This window comes from Serinus canaria, chromosome 1A (genome assembly GCF_022539315.1).
Source record: "Serinus canaria isolate serCan28SL12 chromosome 1A, serCan2020, whole genome shotgun sequence".
Classification (NCBI taxonomy): Eukaryota; Metazoa; Chordata; class Aves; order Passeriformes; family Fringillidae; genus Serinus; species Serinus canaria.
Window position 1 is genome coordinate 71,949,373 of NC_066314.1, and position 20,204 is coordinate 71,969,576.

The window sequence follows — 20,204 nt, forward strand, 5'->3', positions numbered from 1 at the left end:
TGGGAAGAGAGGCTGGTAAAGCTAATTTTGGGGAACAGTCATAGGTCTGATAGTGATGGAGGGAGAGGCCCACATGGAGAGGCAGACAGTGAATTTCTGCCAAGGCACCTTGGTCTTGGCCAGCCTTCTACACTAAGCTGTGTCTTGGCTGGTTCTACAGAAAAGAATGCCAAATGCAATAAGTTATGAAATTATTGGGATTTTTTTGTAGGTTGGGGTTGAATTGATGTCTTACTTGGAAGCCAGTGAGCAAATAGCATCATGCAGTAGGAGCAGATCTGCAGAGAAGCAGTGAGAGCCTGACAGACTTCAGATTTCAAACCAGCTTCATTCTAATACCATGTTCAGGAAGTTCTGCAAGAACCTTGTAGCAAATCAAGAGACAAAATATTTAATATTAAAAATGTCGACAAAACCTTTCAATTTATCAAGAATATTTCAGGGTTGGTTTTTTTTCTTGCCAAAACAAAAAGTACAAAAAGACCTGGCATATATTATGAGACATTCCAATGCTGTTGAAGCTGTTTGGGTTGTTTGTTTCCAGTCATTTCAGCTGAAATTTTGTTTAATTATTCTTGAGGTCATCTAGCATTCTATTTAAACCTGTGTAATTCTTGTTATAATTTCAAAGAGGTTTATACATAAAATTGATCTCTTTATAACCATTTCAAAGCATATTAATATAACTATTTCTGCCTGCACAAGAGAAAGGAAAAAAAAATCCAGTGCTGCTGGCTTAACTTTGTTGTTCTGACTCTTCTGGTGTTTGACTAGGGAATTAGTCATGACACATCTGCCTTGGCTGCAGGAAACAGGGAGAGGAGGCAGCAACACAGGCATTTGGGAGCTGAGGGAAAAATGGAGATCACATGCCGGGGAGCAGCCTAGCTGCAATGTAAGGAGCGTGTGAGGCTTGGGCAAAAGTGGTTTTTAGTGTAGTAAGCTTTGCACACTGAAGGCTTTGGACATTGTCAACTGATAAAGGTGAGGAGGAAACCCCACCTTTGGGATATGGCAGGGAAAGTTTATAGTCCATGATAACGGTTGTGGAGCAGTTTGTCAGTCAAACATCAGAAATAAAACAGCCATCAGCAAATAGCTATTGACAATTAAACAAATTGTAATGTGCTGTTTTGATATCAAAGGAATGATCTGTATATATACCTTGCTCTCCTAATCTAATTGGCTTCTTATATTTGTCTGCTTTTAAGAACAAGAACAACACAGATTTGAAAATTTCTCTTATAGATTCCCATACCTGAAAAATCTGAATGTTTGGACAGACGAAAAATACTGCTAAAAAGGATTGAGGGAATGTTGTCAGTATTCATTTGTTTTTTTTAAAGAAGATGAAATCAGAAAGGTTTTGGAGTTAGCAGGATGCCAGATAGTTACCAACTCTCTATTCAGGTGTCTCTTTTCAAAAGAGAGGCTGTGTCAGCCAGAAGTTTGTCTGGACTTTCTCTGGGCTCGGAAAAGGTGTGCAGTGAATTGTAAATATGGGTATAAGGAGCATCCCTTAGGCAGATTCTGAAACATCTGGGAAAACCCATGTGTGACCAGCTCATTTTCCTCTGTGATTTTCCAGGTTCCAGAATCTGCTGTGGTCCCGAAAAGCCTTTGTGGACAGTGTGAAGGTCTACAACCACAGCTACATCTACATGCCAGCCTTCTCCATGAAAACAGGGACAGGACCCTCCCTGCGTGTCTACTACACCCTGGAGGATTTCGGTGCCAAGCAGGCTGTCCTGTTTGCCAACCCCAACTTCCTGCGGGACATCGGCAAGTTCTGGAAGAGCAAAGGCATTCACGCCAAGCGCCTCTCCACGGGACTCTTCCTGGTCAGTGCTGCCCTTGGGCTGTGTGAGGAGGTGACCATCTACGGCTTCTGGCCCTTCTCGGTGGACCTGCACGGGAAGTTCATCAGCCATCACTACTATGACAACGTCCTGCCCGACTCCGGGTTCCACGCCATGCCCGAGGAGTTCCTGCAGCTTTGGTTCCTTCATAAAAGCGGTGTACTGAGAATGCAGCTCGAACCTTGTGAGGACCCTCTAACCCAGACTTCAGCCTGAGGATCAGAGTCACTTTGGGAGATCAGGAGTTTTTAATTTCCATGCTCTCCAACAGAGAGTTCTGGTTTATGTTGGTTGTTTTTAAAGGGATCTGCATGGACCATAAAAATGCTACTTGAAGGCCAAATGGAATGTGTCCTTCTTGTTTAGTGCTTTGTGGAACTGGGAGAGGATGAGTGTATCTCTCCATCAAGTCCATTCAGCAGTGGTGGGGAAAAAATGTCAGAAACAGCACAGCTAAACTTTCCAGGGATGTTTTTAAGTGACAAGTGTAAAAAGGGCATTAAGGCTCAGAGAGTAACCGGGCCACTCATAAGCTTTTTCTGACAGTGCCAAATATGACTATTTCTTCCAAATTCCATTTCATTCCAGGTCAGCACCCTGTAGAACTTTCCTTTTTCCTTGCTTTTTCCCTCTGTTTGGGTGTGTGTGTGTGTAGGACAGCATGTGTGTGTCATTGACTCTGTTTCTTTTCCTTTTATTACTTTTATTTTTGATGTGTCACCCCCTCCTCTGAGGAAGGAAAAGGAAGGGCTTGAAAGCCCAAGGAGCTGAGCACCATTAGCTCCTCTGAAGACTCTTGGGAGAGTGAAGGTGCTAAGAATCTGGTTAGAATGTCATAGGAATGCCTTGCTGCTGGGGACAGATAGACCTCTGTGCTGTAGGTCTTATCAGGATGGTTCAGGTCACTGCACTTGCAGTTATGCCAGTGCTGTACTATGGGCTGGAGCTGGTTAAGGCAAACTGGTCTGAAAATAAAGCATGTTACAAAACCAGCAGTGAAGTGCAGCCTGGTTTCAGTGACCTGCTGCAAGATCTCTGCAGTGACTTTCATAGCAGGGATGGTTCCTGACCTGTTTTTCTGTCCAGCCTTAGGGATTAATTCTGTATTCATTTGGACTCCAGATGCTCATGGACTGTTGAGGTTATTTGAGGGGTTCAGTGGAATGTAGAATGAGGTTCTTCCTGTGCTTACAGCAGGAAAATTGCAGAAATGAATGTAAGTGTCATTTAAAATCAGTTGAAGCTTTGAAAATTGTTTCTCTGCGTGTGACTTGCTCTTCTGCTTGGATTGTAACATTAGCCTTAAAGACTTGTACTTCTTACATGAGATTGTCTCTGCTTAAAGAGAGTCTGGGAAATAAAACAGCCTTGCTGCACAGCCAGCAAGAAAAAGGAAAAAAGAGGAAGGGTATGCCTGATGCAAGGCAGCCCTGCTCGCAGTGGTGAATCCTGTCAGTGTGCACAGTGCCTGAAGGACTGTTTTATTTTGGGTTGTTACTTGGGCAGCAGATGGTCCTCTCACTGTGGAAATGAGAAATTGTTTTGTTTGTTTGCTTTGGTTTAGCACTGGAGGACAAGAGGAGAATCCCAGCTCGGTCTGCAGCACAATTTAAGCTGCAAGATGTTGCCACTATTAACTTGAAAAATCCAGATCAGTGTTCTCTTTCTTATTATCTTATTATCGAAAATCTAGTCAAGGTGTTGGAACAACAAAACTGTCAACTTTCGACAACAGTTTCCTGTCCTGTTCTAGCTCCAAGTTTCTAGTATTTTCAGGGATGTGTCTTCTCAAGTGTTGATAAGGTCTCTCCTTGTAGACTACCAGCTGCAAGTTCTACAGATATAAATAATTTTTTTAAAAAAGTGAAATCCATGGCTCTTTAAATATGAATAGTTCAACACTCTGTGTAAGAAACTGGGGAAAAAATAGTCATGTTTTTCTTTTTAAACATATGTTTCATAATATGGAATATGGTTATTCCAAGCATAAAGTGGGCACTGTTTTGTAGGATTACAGGGCAGTGCTAAAGGGTAAGGTGGAGATTTTGGAGTGTTCTAGCTATTGTTCTGATAGAATCTGAATGTACCTCATAGCCCATGTTATCTTTGTCCCTGTTTTCATTAAAAGTACAGTCAGCACACTGATGGAACATCACCTGATAATTCATTCTGTTTCATTAGTGCATTATCTATGATGTGGTGACTTGGTGAGGAAGGATTTGAAAGTAAAATGTTTTCCTTTCTGCTTGTTATGGCAGAATTTGATTGAGCTGCCTTTCTTGGAGACAAAGAGGTGCCTGTATGGTTTTTATTGGGTGCATCAGGTTTGCACTTTTGAGTGCTTTATAGATGACATTATCTGTGAAAACAACATTGGAATACGATGCGCTAAAAATGGCACATCAGCAGGGGGCCAGTGTTTCCTTGAGAGCAGGAGGGAACGAGGAGAGTGAGGGGGAGCTGCCTCTTTGCTGGTCATCTTCTGGTGTTTTTACCAGTACTTAGGAATTCACTTCTGAACCTTTCTTGCAGCTCTCCAACCCCTCGGTAATTATTTATTCTGTGTGTTGGGAAAATAATTGGATTAAAAGAACAAGTGGTTTTGTAGGAAAACTCAGTCCTGTGTTTTGTAATACCTGGCTTGTTCATGTTCAGCCGGTGCCCTGGATACCTGGAGGTGTATTCCCCACCTCGGCAGGACTGAACCTCAGGCCTTTGTGAGCCCCTTCTGGTGTCTGCAGTCCTGATGTTTGCTTGGAGACAGCTTCCAAGGAATTGTGGGGGCAGGAGGCACCCAGGCTGTGTGTGATGTGCAGCTGATAATGGAGAAATCTATGGTTCTGGCTCTGTTCACATCTACATACAGGGAGTATAACTGGCACACACAGTATAAGGCAGCCACATCTATAACTTCCAGAAAACTGGCAGTTGAGAAGAGGAGAGAAACAAAAATAAATGTCACTTTTAAGAGGCAAAATCTGTTTTAGCTTGTCAGTCCATGGAAATGCTGGCCAGCAACCAGCCTTTTGCCCAGCAGATAAAAAGGGATGCAGGAGAGCACTGCAAGTCTTCTGCAGCAAGAGCAGTCAAAAAGGCAAAACCAAGTAGCTGGGAACGTAAGAGTGGCTGTTCCTGGGAGAGATGTTGGAGTGCAGGCTCATCCAGGTGGAGTGTGGAACTTGCCTTGGGGATACCTTGGAGGAGAGCAGTCCATGTGTAGGACCACTGAAATATGGCATTGCATGGAAGGGCCTGAGAATTTATCCATCTTCAGGAGGGAGGTCATTGCTTGTGTTGCTGTATTTTTAGTGAAGTCTTTTGAAATCTTAATATTTGTTAGTGAAATTCCCTGCTGCAGCACCTCTATTTCCACTGCCAGTCCCTGGGTTTCCCTGATAGTGTATCAAGCTGCACAAATCTGCCAGATTGAAAGCCACTGCAGTTCACCTTCAATAAAAACTGGTTCAGGCTGGCCAAATGATTTGTTACTATTCATAGTTATTAATTTTATCATAAAGCTGACAAGGGATAGAAGTGCTAGAATATTGCTCTGCCTGTGGAGCCATCATTGTCTCATGTTTGTAAGAATAAATTGAATACCGTTACAAGGAAGGTATGCACTGGAATCCCTCTCGATACAATCTTTTTGGGGCTGTATATGTTCTTGAGGAAATCAAGACCAGTTTTTGAACTTGTGACTAAACTTTGTGAAACTTTCCCTCCTTATTGATTAGGAAGCCTCTTGGAGTTCTTTCTAGATGAGACAAGCAAAACAGAAACCAGCAAAGTAAAATCCTAGAGAAGGGAGTGGGAGGTGTGCTCATGAGAACAAAAACATCTCTAATTTTGGCACAGACTTTGTTACAGTGCTAAGAACTCATGCTCATCAATGTTGTATTATTATATTTTTGCTGGAATTAAGATAACAAGTTTGGTATGAGGCAGCTACTAAAGTCAAATGTCTAAGCCTCTGTTACAGCTGAAGTTTTACAGAATATGGAAATATTGGCTGTTTTTTTGACTTCACTACTTTCATCTTTTTGTTATTTTCCTCAAAATTAATGTTGTTTTCTAGGCAGCTGAGTTAGCACATGATAGCTGAAACCAAGCAAAGCATCTGTTTTTTGAAACTTAGTGTCCTGAAACGTGTTAGTTATAGAAAACCACTCCTGGAAACAGCTTCATGAATACTAACCTAGTATCGGGTTCACCCTTGCCTGTAATTAAGGTGCAAGGGAACTTTTTATTTAGAAGTGAGGAAAAGGAAGGAGGTGACAGCCATCTCACCATTTGCTGCCTCTCTGACTCTTCTTCAGCTTAATAGATTAGTAAGTGTTGGAAGAAGTCCAGGTTATAGGAAGGACAAGCTGTTTTTTCCTGCCACTCCCATCAAAACACAGATATAAAATGAACTAGCCAGCTGCTGTCTTGAATCATGGCCTCCTTCAAAAGCTCACATGGTGGAGTTTCCATTAGCTGATTTTTCCAGGTAAGCAAAATTCATCAGGCTTTGTCCAGAAATGCCTGTTCCCCATCTCCATGATTGTTTGAGGGGTATTCTGGGTACTGTAGCTGTCCTAGTGTGCAGTGACCTCCTCTTAATGTGGACTTCTCTTTCTGCCCCAAACCATTACCCTGCAGGATCTCTCCTCCCTGTCCTTCCAGATGACCATTCCCTTTGGGGATAGAAGTGTGATTTTAAAAAATCTTGCCATAAGGCAGCTAATATGTTTTGTAGTTTGAACAAGCTTTTCTTTTAAACTGTTGACATATCCACCAAGAGCTCAAAATAGCTCCAAATAAAAAATATGGCTTCAGCCAGGTGTTGGTAATTGCCTTACTGGAGAAGAGAGAGAGGAGAGAAGGATGTGTTTTTCAAGGCAGTTGTTGTAAAATAATATCTGTTACCTTGAATTCCCATACTTTACCTCTTGGGATCTATCATATGTTTGACTTTTTTGTAGTTTCTAAACAGAACATTTAGTAAAAGACTTGGAGTTCTTTTTGTTAAATATTAACAAACTCATTTACATAAGTGGAATGCAAAGAGCCAACAGGAGGCTTAACCTATCCTCCCTGGCTAATATTTTTTGGCAGCAGTGAGAACCTAAACAGCTACTCATTTCTCTCTGATTATTCATTTTCATCAGTTTTTATTGCAGCAGGCTGAGCCCTGGAGTATTCAGCCCCTTCAGCTTAATGCATGTGCTTTAGAATGAATTTCGCTCTGCTTTTCAGCTGTTGTGGTAGGGGGAAAAAATGTGTTGCTAATTGAAAATGCTTGGTTTGGTGCAACCAGGAGAGAGGCACTGCCAGATTCAGGCTCCTTCTGGCCATTCTGAGTTCTCTGCAGGAGTGTGAAAACACTCCAGCTGTGGCTGTGAGGCCCAGCTGTGCAGGGCAGAGCAGGGGCTGGAGTTCTCCCCCTGTGGAAGAGGCTGATTGTTCCTCGTAGCCACCTCTGTGGCTTTGCCCAGTGCCCAGCAATGCCCCCTGCCTGGGCTCAGCACCAGGGGATGCAGCTCCAGGACCAGCTTATGCCCCCAGCTATGGCAAGTCCTGTCCTGCTTCACAGTCAGGAGTGCTGGGCTTGCTGGGAATGGTGGTAACTCATCCTTTTGGAGACCAGCCTGCTCTAAGCAGCACTTGAAATGCCTGGAAAGTCACAGGAAGGTCCATTAAAGCTGTATCTTTAATTATTGACTGTGTACTCCCTCTGCTGTGGGGTCAGCTTTCTGCTGAGCTGAATATTTATTCTATCGGGGACTGTCTAAAGCAAAGGACCTTTAGCACTCTGACCATGTGGAAATTACTGTGTTATTTGAGCCCTTCATCTTCCAAGTTCAACTTTTTTTTTTCTCCTTTTATCCTGGATTTAACTCCTGTGAGTGAATCCAGAGTGAGTTTAAGAAAGCAGCACCACTAGTACTTGTTCTCTGGGCTTATGAAAAATGTGGTGTTCAAAAAAACACTGGAGTACCTTTTGGACAGTTCCTTCTGATTTCTAATTGTATATTCAATGAATTGTTTCAGTCAGATGGGACCCATAGCAGAGACGAGTTGCATTATTTTCTGTTAATTGGAAGGAAACAATTACAGAACTTTATTATATTTCAAACTGAATTCTTATCAACAACTTAAGGAATCTTCCTTCTGCAGGAAGCTTTGTTATTGGGTGATTATCTTGCTAGTAAACGAAAATTCTTCACTGAAAATAAATGCATCATCTGGAGTACTGAGACATCAATTTGAGTCTCTACTCAGATATCTCCAACAAAGATTTTGGTGTTCTGCAAAAGTGCCATAATCGCAACTTATTTTTTCTTTTGTGCATGTGTTCTTATAGGAAATGCTTGAAATTTTTTTAATAAGCCTTCCATGTGCTGAAAACAAACACTCCTCCATCAGGAACACAAGTTTCTTTTCGGGTACCCACTGTATGCAAAGTGAAACTGCCAGGAGATGTCCAGTTTTCAGGAAAATGCTGGTTTGGAGTAGTCGGGCAGGACTCCTTGGAGCACGTGAGTTGACTGCTGCCTCTTGAGCTGTAGAGTTTGGGCAGATGATACAGAGTGTGCTGCACAGACAGGAAAAAAGAAAAGATATTTTAGCCACAGCTCTGCCTGCTTGATGTCTCCCACTGTGGAGAGGGCCCTTCAAGGACTCTGATGCTGCAGATCAGTCATGTGTTGACTGGTTTTAAAGGCCTGGCCTTTGTACTGAAAGCTACAAGGAGGGTGGAAATGACTGGGAATTATGTCCTTTAGTGTATTATGGTTTGGTCACTGCAGGGTTTGGCCTGTTACAAAACTTACACATAGAAATCATTTTATCTGAGCATCCAAAAGCCATCTTACCTGAGTAAGAGACTTGCATGTAGGAGGAGGTCACTGGAAGGTGACTGCCTGATGCTGCAGAGTGCAGAAACTACTGTGGTTTTATTTCTATCAATAATGAAATCCCCACTGAGGTAATATTGGGTTAGGTCAGCTTTCAGTGCTCCTGCAACTCCCGCTTCATAAGCATTTCCAATAATTGTGCCATGCAGAGGCATGAAACAGGAGATTTTTTTCTTGCTCACACGTCACCTTGCATTGACAGTGGAACAAAAAGTCAGTCAGAGCTCTTACCCTTTTCAGAGGGCTCTGAAGACTCCCTAAATAATATATAGGCACACAGTTACATAAATATAAATAAAATAGCCTGAAGTTTATAGCTCAGATGCTGGTTAGTATCTTGAATAATTTGTTTCAAATCATTCAGAGGAAAAAAAAAGCAAAAATTTTACATGTGAAAAAAATATCCCCCTTTTTTTTTTTTTTTCCTCCTAAAATGTAGGTTCAGCTCTTCTGAAAGCCCTGTCTGCTGCCATTTAGTAGTGGTGGCCAAAGAAGCAGGCAAAGATCAGAAAGGAGATGAATGCACAAAAGGACACAATATTTCTGGTAAAGATGAAGGGATGGAAGCATAGATTTAAATGCTTGGAACCCAAAGCTGTTAATTGATGTTAAGTCTTTATTCTATTGTTTCTCCTTCTCTCAGTTTTTGTGCTGGGGTGAAACTTGCCCTGTTCAGAAGTTGCTTAAAATTTTCTCTGCTCTACACTGAACTTTCCTCTGGCCCTAAACCTAAAAAATTACCTGAGAGGCAAAAACCACTTCAGGTTTATCAATATTTGTATGCAGCATTTTACATCTTCCTAGTACTTATTACTCTATTAACTCATAATTGAACGAAGTAGAGGAAACTGCTACTTATCCCAGAGTTTTGAAGTCTTTCTTCCTGTGGTGATTTCTCTGTTATGTGAATGAAGATTACTTTTAGCTCAGATATTGTGAGAATTAACTCATGCTTGGCAATCAAAGTGAAAAAACCAGAAATTTTTATTAAGCTTATCTGTTTTGAACAATGAAAACAAGCAAATGAACTACCCTTTTTGTCTGAGTGAATTTATGCTTTTGTTAGGAAGTAAAATAGGAACATTCTGTTCAGGGCACACCTGGATTGCAGGAAGGGAAGAGCTGTGCATTTATAAAGAGAAAAGAAGGTTTTCTCCTCTCAGTCACACCCTTGAATTTATAAACCGGATTCTCTGCTCTCTTTCACTGTTCTGACTCAATCAAATCAATAGAATTGCCTGGATTTCAACTAGTTGACTGTTCTCAACCTGAGGGAATTCATCCTATGAAAATTTGAAATTATTTTAAAGCACTGTCAGATTATGATACTTAGTCAAAGTATCATAATCCTGTTATCTACCAATTCTTTTTTCCCCCCACAAGTTTAGCAGTTTTTTGCTGTTTGTTGGTTGCTTCTATAAGGCAAATATCTCACTGTGTTTCAAACTTCTGCCACGCAAAGGCATCGCAGGTTGAAATCCAATCGTGATCTGTCACATCCTTGTCTCATGGAAGTGATCCATGAGCTGCTCCGTTTGTCAAGGGCATTGGATGAGCCAAGTGAAAATGAAAAAAGGATTTTTCAACACTGGCAAGCTTCACCGTTCACTGGCTGTAACTGGGAATTGGATATCCTCGATTTATTATTTTTGATGGATTCTATGTCTGCAAGTGTTTCCTCCCATCAAATAATTTTGTTAGATTTTATTGATAGAATGGGATGATCTTTTCTCCCTGCTTTTTGACTGCAACTCTCCTTTTATGATCGTGTTTGCAAGGAAGAAATACTTCTTTCTTCTCTCTTATTTTTTAAAATGACAATTTATATTTAAGGCATTATTCTAAACTCAAATGCTGGTTTTCTTAAATAAGTTGGTCTCACTCTTTTTTTCTGTTTTGGGAGCAATATTTTCTTTTCATAACAGTACTTATGTTTTCAGTGATGAAATCTCAGCAAATTATCTTCCTCTTTAAAAACTGAAAGATTTTCTGGCATTCATAAAACCCAGTTTATGAAACTGTCTAGTGTCTTTGGGTTTTATCCTAAATTGAACATAGTTACATTTTGAATCTTTGGTATATCATAGTGCACTCATACTCAATCTGGTGTCAAAATAGAAATTGATTTCCAAAATAGCTTTCAACTTCAGTTAAAAACAGACTTTTCCCCTTAATAACAGCCTGTAACTGCCATGGTGATACTGATGCCTTAAAGAACCTAGAAAGAAAACAACACACTTTGGAGATAATGTTAGTACAGGTATTATAAAGGCTGGTCTTTATTGGAGGCCTCCAGGGGCAGACATCCACAAAATGCCCACACCCCCCCCCCCCCACAGGCTGAATACAGTTTTATAAATTTAGCAAATTAGCATAATTGACCAAAGTAACCAATTAGAGACATAAGTGGTGAGGCACTTTCTCCCAGTTCAACCCTCTGAATCCTGCTCCCCCTCCCCTTAGATGGGAACTAAGCTGTGTTTATAAAAATACATCTCAAAGAGCTGGTCCCAGCCTTGGTTCCTAGGGAGAGCCAAGACAGGATGGGGGCCTTGGAATGGGTTTTGTCTTTCTGTCAGGGCAGGGAAATGTCCTGGGGAAACTAGAATACAATAACAGGCTGAAGAACTACAAATAGATGTGTAAAGAATACACAGAATATATATAAAAGGAAAAAGGTAAAAAGAAGTTTGGCATCATTCCCCCCTGTTTTTTAGAGACTAACAAGACTCTACCTTGTCTAGTCTCTACTCCATATTTAACCAGACCCCTGTATCATACAGCCAGCTATTATTTCAAGAATAACTACAAATATAAGTAGTATAAACAGTTGCTTTTGTCCAGGCCCAGTTCCATAACCATAAGGTCAGAATGTCAAAGATTATCTCAAAGTTAAATGTGCCTTTTTAAAGCCACCCGATGTAGAATTTGAGTTTGTTTTCAAATTTCGACCAAATCCTTAATAATTCTTTCACTCTGATCTACATGAGAACAACCAGTGTTAATGATTTTGCAGCTAGTAGGCAATTTAGAGTCATTCTGTTTTGTAAAACTTTACCAGGCAAATCATGGACTTCTTCTTGTGGGGCCAAAATTGCATCTGAAATTTGCTTTTCAATATATTCAATAATCCTTACTGTGATCAAATATTACAAATATAAATTTGGAAGTACAGCCCCATGGGCACAGGCCCAATCTTTATCTAGGGGCAAAACTTACCAGACCGAATTTTCACATATTCAATACCACCCTGGCAAGTTGTTCTTATGAAGAGCTTTGGATACATGTTGGACTAAAGCTGCATGCAAATTTTGGGACCAAATCTGCACTATAGTTACCAACTGTGCATTGAACATGCACAGAAGAATAATTTAAATAACATAGTCCTGATTTGTATCAGTTTCTGTTTTCCAGTTGTTTCAGGAGAGAGGTCTCTTAACTTGGGAGCAGTGAATTCAGGGTTCCCTGCCAGCAGCCCTGGCTTGAGTGGGAGTAGTCAGGGCTTTGAATGGTCCTCTCCACTTAGCTTGGAGGGTAACTGTCCCACCATTTCACACAGGCCCAGCCCCCAGACTGGAGCAGGGCGCAGGTGTCCAGTCCTGTTGGGCTGGGGAAGCACGATGAATCTCTGGACCTTCTGCAAAGTGGAACCTTAGCTCCAAATAATAAAAACATTTGGCACCAATACAAGCATCTCTTATTTTAAGTCTCATGAAAGTTACAAGGACTTCTAAACTTTTTTGGTTTTATACATACCAGACACTTGGCTTTAACCTGTGTTAATGCTTTTTCCATCTGGCTATTTCTGAAAGCTCCAGCAAAAAGCAAGCAAACAAAGACACCAAGGAAATGAAAGGTGCCTTGCTGTGATGTTTTTCTAGAGCGGAACATTGCTCTGATAATGAGCTGTGAAATGTAGCATGTGGATGATGATGAATGTAAAAACTTGCATGTCTTTTTACGTGAATGTTGTCTCCCTGAGATGGATTGTTAGTATGAGCCCTGTAGTGTAGAAATTCTGAAAAGAGAAGGGAAGGGAAGTGGAAAGAAGATGCTTCTAGCGGGTTTTGCAGTGAACCACATTGCCTTTTGACTGCTTTTCCCTCTCAGACTCAGATTTGGTAGCAGGCCCTTACCATTAGGATAGTAATAAACAAACTGCTCTGTTCCTAAAGTTAAATCATCTTCTTTCCTGCACTGGGAGGGACAATCTGTTTGTATTTCCAGCACATCCTATTTGTTCCCAGGCGTGGGCTCAAGGGGCTGCGCTGGCTGGGAGATCAGTCAGGCTCACTGGTGATGCCACTGCACTGCACTGGTGATGCCTGTGCACTGTGACTGCATGTGGCACTTCCTGCCCTCAGCCCACATCCTGCATCCAAAGTCTGTGCCTGTGCCAGGAGATAACTCACTGTGGTTTGTTACATTTTGCTGCTTATGGCTAGAAGCTGCAATGCAAACTAAAACTCTGAGAATTCCGTTCCATTTCCAGTAGGCACAGCCACTTGAAAGGAACTTGGGGCAACTTGGGGAAGTTTTGTGCTCGACCAGAACAGAAATGGGCCAGGCCAAGGTTTTTCAAAATTGATAATTTTGCATTTACCTCACGGAGGTGTTTAGAAGTGAGTGATTTCACAGGGCACCAATATATGTTGGAGTTGCAGCCATGCTGAAGATGTGCCCTGACAGGGGACCAGGGAATACCACTGGGTTATCCCAAGTCCCTGGTGTTTGACCTTGGAAACAGACGGGTTATCTGAAGGTTATCTGAAGGCAAGCAGCCCAGGAAGCACTGCTGAAAGCCTCTGTTGGCTTCTTCCTGTAGCTGCAAGGTGCTGGCTGCCACTTTCCCTGAGCTTCCATCTGACATCTCAGACCTCCTGCTCTGTGGCTGGCTCTGGCTGTGAGAAGGGGCAGGGGCAGTGCTCGGGGAAGTGGTGCTTGGATCCGTGGTGCCACCAAAACTTCAACGTGTGCTGGCAAGGAGCTCAGTGTTCGGATAAAACCAGCTGGTTTGGGATCAGTCTGTGCTTTACAGGACTGCTGGCATGTAAAGCCCTGGCAGGACAGGCACAAGGATTCTCCTGGCTCCTTAGGGACGGGGCACAGTTGCCATTTTTGCTCTCTCACACAATATTCCCAAAGGAGCCATGTGATGTGGGATGTCAGTGTTAGCTGTTAAATTCTAGTACTTCTATTTGCATTCCTTCTTCTCTTGCCCAGTTTATTGAAAAAATGTGATGGTACGTGGTAGTTCAATGTCTTGAGGTGATTTTCAAGTAGTTAAGCAAACCATTATGCCTCTGAGATTGCATAATTCCATGGATTTGTTTTACCTCCAGTGCCCAGCATGTAATATTTATTTCTCATTTCTGATGTGTGTAAGCTTTACAGGCTGGATATCGTGTCCAAAGGACAGGAGCACTTGGGTGAACATCACAAATCACTGGTTTTTTTGGCATGCTCAGGGGCAAAGGTACTTGTGTGGAGTGCGTTAAACATCCTAAAGTGTGGTATTGTTCTGAGTCTTGTGATTAGGGCTTTGATCTAATTCACTCTCCAATGTAGCAAATGTTTGCTGTCAGCCAGCACTATTCAAGGACTAAGGGAATCTCTTTCTTTGCCCTGCAATAATGTATTTTCTATGATTATGTCAGTAGAATTTGTTTATTTTTCAAGTGCTGTGCAGTGCTTCTTTGAAGAATGTCCCTTTTTCAGGTGGTTTCATGGTGACTGTACCCCAAAATGTCTTGATGTCTCTTAATAGCAAAAATTGCTTTGTTATTGAATGTATTAATTATTAACAGTATCTTGTCTTTTTCTAGTTGCATTTTACAAAATGTGCCACAAGCATCTTCTGTGATTTTTTTATAAGAAAAGTCTTATTTATAATGTTTGTGCAAATGGATGGACACAAATAATGATTTTATAGTAGCCCATACCTTTTTTCATAGCTGCAGAGTCTTAATGAGCATGATCAGAAGGGACAGGCTCATTGTTTCATTTAATTTTGATGAAGTTTTTCAGAGTTAACTATTATGTTATTCATTATTTGAAATTCATTATCTTAACAAATAAATATCACCATTTTAAGAAATGAAAAGAGTATTTGCAGGGCTTCTTTTTCTTCTCTGTTCCTCACTCTCTAACCCCAAATGTGCAAACAATCAAGGCAATTTCCTGTTCCTCTTTACATTTTAAACCTCCCCACCTTAGCCCCCTTTAGAAACAGTGTAGATAAAGGGGCAGATGATGCTGACCACTGCAGGGACAGCTGGAGCAGGATTCCTCAGCCTGGTAGGTACCAAAAAGCGAACATCTCAGCTTTCATTTTATCGGAAGGATTACCCATAGCAAAGGTGGTCTCTTCTGAGGCAAGAGGGGAAGACAGTTTTCCTGTAGCTGAGATGGTTCTTTTTCAAAAACCCATGTTTCAAGATGAGTTAGAGTCCATTTAAGTTCCAGTTTATTCAGGTGTGGGCAGATATAAATTGCTGAAGCCAGTCAAGGATAATATTCCAGTGAGTATGATTGTGCTAGAAATCCTCAGACTATGCCTTAGCTTTCCTTGGCTATGTCACGCATTCATTTCCTTTTTCTAAATGCATGTTCCTACACAGTGATTTAATGAGAGTTCCTCATTCTTCTCAGTTTATATATATATATATATTTTTTTTTTTTTTTTTTAATATACCATATCTATTAAGGTGACTTTCTAGATTTCTTCCTGTTGCAAGGAGGGTCAAATGTCAGCAAGGACTCAGAAAATGAGAACTCCCTGCCTCTGCCAACTCCTGCCAGGGGAGCTCTCCATGTGTGAAAACTTCTGTGCAAGATTTCTCTGTGGATGCTTCCTTGTGGAGGCAAATTGCCTTGGAAAGTGAGAAACCCAGTCAAATATCCAAGTCCTTGAGGGTACATTGCACTTAGAGCTGGTGAAGTGCTCCTTGAAAGTGATGTCTTGCAGTTTTTACTTCTGGAAGGGAATCCTTCCTTAGCTGTACCACTAATCCCAGGTATTTTTGTTTAGCCATGTGCCTCTTCTTCCTAACCCTTTTATCTTGGTACACTGATATTCATTTCTTGTAGGAAAATATTCTGTGAAAAGGCAAAATGTTGTCAGTATCAGGGCCTTAGAATTCCTTCTGTCTGGCTTTGAAGGAGATGCTTGAATGTCATAGGGAAGGACAAGAGAAGCACATCCAGAGCAGAGAATTCTCTTGGGACCTCACTTCAAATCCTCTTCCACCCAAATTTCCAGCACACAGTGACATACCCAGCTTGGACAGCTTGGTGTGGCTATTACTTTTTGACTTCTAAGTATCTGTTTCACTGATGTGCTTTTCCAGTTCATCCCTTCATGGCATTTTAGCAGAAGTGCTGCACATCTTCCATTGTTTGATCTGGGTGTCTGGTAGAAAATACACTCCTAAATGTGAAGGTCAGCTGGCAGAGAGAGCTGCAGTGGTGTTGATGAGGGTGAGTTAATGGAGATATCCCCATCTGGTGCAATTTTGCCTAACTCTGTTGAGAGGTTTTGTGGAGTCAATGCATCAGGCACACCAGGATCTATTAGCTGGCTGTGCCATTTTGCTAGAGCTTGTTCAGCCACAATGAGGTTTCAGCCTCCATCAGGCAGCATGTGCTGTCTTCCTAAGGAGCACAGAAGTAGTGTGTAACATAAGTAACAATTCCAAGAAGAAGATTTCCCAGTCCCATGTGGGACTTGGCATAAAAACCTTAATTTGTGATTTTCTGCTGCAGATTTTCTCCTTACCCACTCAAATTGATCAACCACTTTATGTCAAGTTGCTGCTGTTTGTTGACAAGGACCAATTCTTTGCAGTCTCTCAAATATTAAGGTAAAATATTCTTAATGTACTTCAGAAATTCTGGCAGAGGGAATTGGAGACTGGAAAGAAACAAACTGCCCTGCCCAGAAGTCCCTCCAGCTGAACACTGGTCCCAGGTTACCGTGACATTTTGTGCTGCCATATCTGCTTAGAGAATATTTCCAGTGTGCCACAGCCGTGAGGAAGTGCATATGTCCATCTCAATCAAACTGCTACTTCATAAAATATCCTCCTGTACTGTCCTGCCAGGTGGCTAATTAAACTTCCCATCATGTAGTGTGGCTTTTCCTCTACCTATCAATGCAAGGCAAAGGCCTTGCTCTCCGCCAGACAGGACTCCCCATTTACTTACTGCTTTGACAAAAGCTATCCAGCAGCTGTGGTTATTATCCCTGTTGCTCTTCCCTGCACTCTTTTCTGGTCCTTCCTCTTTCTTTTTGAGATAAAAGGCTTAGAATTTCATGGAATCTCAATTACAAGGTTTCTTTTCACTGTTTTCAGTGGTTGTCAAATCAGGCCTTACTCATCTCAGCTTTCAGCCTCTTCCCTGAGAACCTCAAGATCTTCAAATCTGGTGGGCTAAGCAGCTGAAATTAAAATTTTAAAGTAGAACATTTTTGTATTTTCTTTAATTGCTCTATTTAATTTCTGTGTACATATATATGTGTGTGTACATACATACACATATATCTTGGGGTCTGGTGAGAAGGCTTCAGAAATCTGAAGTAGACTTCTTACTAAAGAGGGATTTAAATGCAACCCCTTTGGATATCTGGACATTTTTAAGAAAGAATGTTAGGACTCAGCTACTTTCCATTAAAAGGTCTGCATGGGCCCCTTTGTAAAGAACAAAAAGAACTAATTTAATTATCTCAAAAGATAATGGGAGGTAGAATCATTTGCTCTGGTCCATTCTGCTACAGACTCCTTTTATTTTGTAGGCATTTAACAGGGGTATGATTGTAATGTGGTTTAGATCCTGTCCTTGTCTCAAAAATTTTGATCCAGTTCTCAAAAAGATCACTGTAGTATTTTCAATATTTTGATTTTGGTTCATCCACTTTGTATTTTTCCTATATTATGTACCCATAAATGAGAAAAAAAAACAGTTTTTTTTTAACCAGTACCAGCAATGCATAGATCCTACAAAATGTTTTAAAAAAATCAAGTACCTGTATATACTGCCAAAGAAAAAGTCAATACCATGTAAAAAAAAGAGAGATTCTAGATAATTTTCATGCAGGATTTATGCATCAATTTCTTAGAGCTTTGTATTCACTCTTTAGGATTACAAGTGGTGATACTTGCAGATCTACCAGTTGAAATTAATCTATACCCATGCTATTATGCAAAAATATTTCATAAACATAGAGTACTTTCCCAAAAAGGGAATTTTTTTTTTTTTACTCTGTTATGCAGGCTTACTACCAAAAAACATTATGGATGATGAGGCAAAGCTATTCAGAATCCCTGTTATAAAAACTATCTGCCATGATACTAAAAATAAAATACAACTGTGTATGCTAACTTACCATCAGGCTCTGTGTGGTGTTTAAATTTAAAAAGTATTCTAAGACAAAACAAAGTACTTGAAAATCAAGCTAATGTGAGATTTTCCAATAAGGAGAGGAAACTGAAAATATGCATGTGAGAGAGAAGACAAAGTTCTAAGTAGTTCATTTGCATTCTCTTGTAACAACCCTGTGCCATAATGGAGAGCTTTTATCTTAGTATGTTTTTCAGAGTCCCTTTTAGAAAAATCTCCCAGAAGTTGTTTCACTCAAGTTATTAAAATGAAGATTTCATTTGAAGACTTCAACAGTTCAGAAAAGCAATTTAACAAACTTTAAAACCCATCCATGTAGGTCAGGTGCTTTGCCTTCCTCACACTGCCCATCTCCAAACGCACCCCTCACTGCCATTGGGACACCAGCTGGCTGCTAACAAATGCTAAGTGAGACAAACCAGCTTTGGTGGCACACCTGACCTGTCTGAGGATGGGGAAAGTGTGGCAAAAAGATGACACCAGAAGGAAATTGCGAGTGACAGCACCGTGGCCTTAGGTCCATTAGTGGCACAACACCTGGGGCTTAGATTGCACGTGGCCTGTCAGTTGTGGTTTGGCTCTTGGAATTATCAGCTGTTGGGATGGTTAATTGTTAGAGTTATCAGGTGTCCTCAGAGCTCATGTCTAATAGGGAAATGGCAAGGGCAACAGTGTTTATGAGGGACAGTGCCTGTGGCAAGAGGGCTTGGGAGGGCAGCAAACCAGGTGTCAAGTCAATAATTCAGACTTGCCATGGCCAGGAGGCTGAGACAGGTAATTTTCCCATGCAATTGAGTAATTGAATCAGTGTTGTGAATGCTACATCTTGTAGACACAGAGTCAGTGGTGGTTGGGGTGGGGCTGTGCCCAATCATCCCCAATTGGCTCCAGGTGTGCAGGACAGGTGAGCAGCATTGAGGGGAACGAGCCCTGGAGTGCCCAGGGGCACTGACCAACCCCAGAGGGCACAGAGGGCACACAGGGCACTGCAGCAGCAGCAGGGCATCAAAGGCTGGGCTGGGGGATTATCCCGGTAGCCAGCTGGGCAGACCTGCCCCGGGACAGGCTAGTACGGGCCAGATAGCTCAGTCCTTTGGAGATCGACTGTCCCAATACCCAAGCCTCTCTTAGCCACTGGCAACATTAGCAAGCTTAAGTGATATCAGCTCTTAGTGATTTTTCAGCTCTTTTATGGTTTCAGCTCTTTTGCTTTCTAAGGCGCCCTGGTGGGCCGTGGCTGACCGGTCAGGCAGACACAGAGAGAGAAGAAATGTCCTGACGTTTCACAGCGATGGTTTACTGGAAGGGTGAAGGTTTACCCTGTGAAGGGTTCCAGCTACGGCTCTTCTGACCAGAATGAGCTAAAGCAACCCCTTATATAGGGCTAGAAGGGATCAGAAATTATCCAATAGCAAGGGTTAAGGAGAAGTAACCTATGGGGTCACAGAGAGATAAGAAAGGCAGAAGAGAGGGGCTTCTGGTATTTTCACCATGACTTGGCATTTCCCCTCTCTAGGCCTCAGGCCCCCACAGTGCTTTAGCGTGGCAGGGCCTGCTACAAGGGACCATTCAGAGCTGGTGCTTGGAGCATTCTCAGTGTCAGTTGTACATCTACTGTCCATAGCTGATGCTGCAGCTGGGTCAAATGGCCTTTAAAGGTGCTTCCAACTGAAATGATGATTCTTCAACCTGTGAATACTTCCTTTAATCCCATTGCCCTGTCAGCTTGGCAATAAGTTACGTGGTGAGATTGCTGCTATTTCTTCACTGGGGCTGTTCAATAGCCCAAGGACCTCACTGTTGGCTTTTCCAAGTACAGTGTGCTGACTGACATGGAGGAGGACAACCAGGCAGTGCTGAGGGTGTGTGTGTCCTTGGCTGGTGGGACAGAGGGAGGGTGGCTGAAAATGGGAAGCTGGAGAATCTCTCTTCATGTTTCTGTAGGACTTGGTCATGGTGGGTGAGGGCTGGTTTCCCTTTGCTTTCAAGATCCCTTCCTGCTCCCACCCACTCTGGCCAAGCCCTCTCAGAACTATGACCTTTTGTA

General features: G+C 41.8%; 1 protein-coding gene across 1 annotated transcript in view; it reads left to right on the plus strand.

The window, feature by feature from the left end:
* Positions 1–13,311, plus strand: part of ST8SIA1 (ST8 alpha-N-acetyl-neuraminide alpha-2,8-sialyltransferase 1) — a 103,564-nt gene extending 90,253 nt beyond the window's left edge. Inside the window, exon 5 of the mRNA XM_030238025.2 lies at positions 1,589–13,311. Within this exon, the coding sequence (XP_030093885.1) occupies positions 1,589–2,075 (487 nt within the window). The 3' untranslated portion in view covers positions 2,076–13,311. The remainder of the gene's footprint in view (positions 1–1,588) is intronic.
* Positions 13,312–20,204: the final 6,893 nt, after the last annotated feature.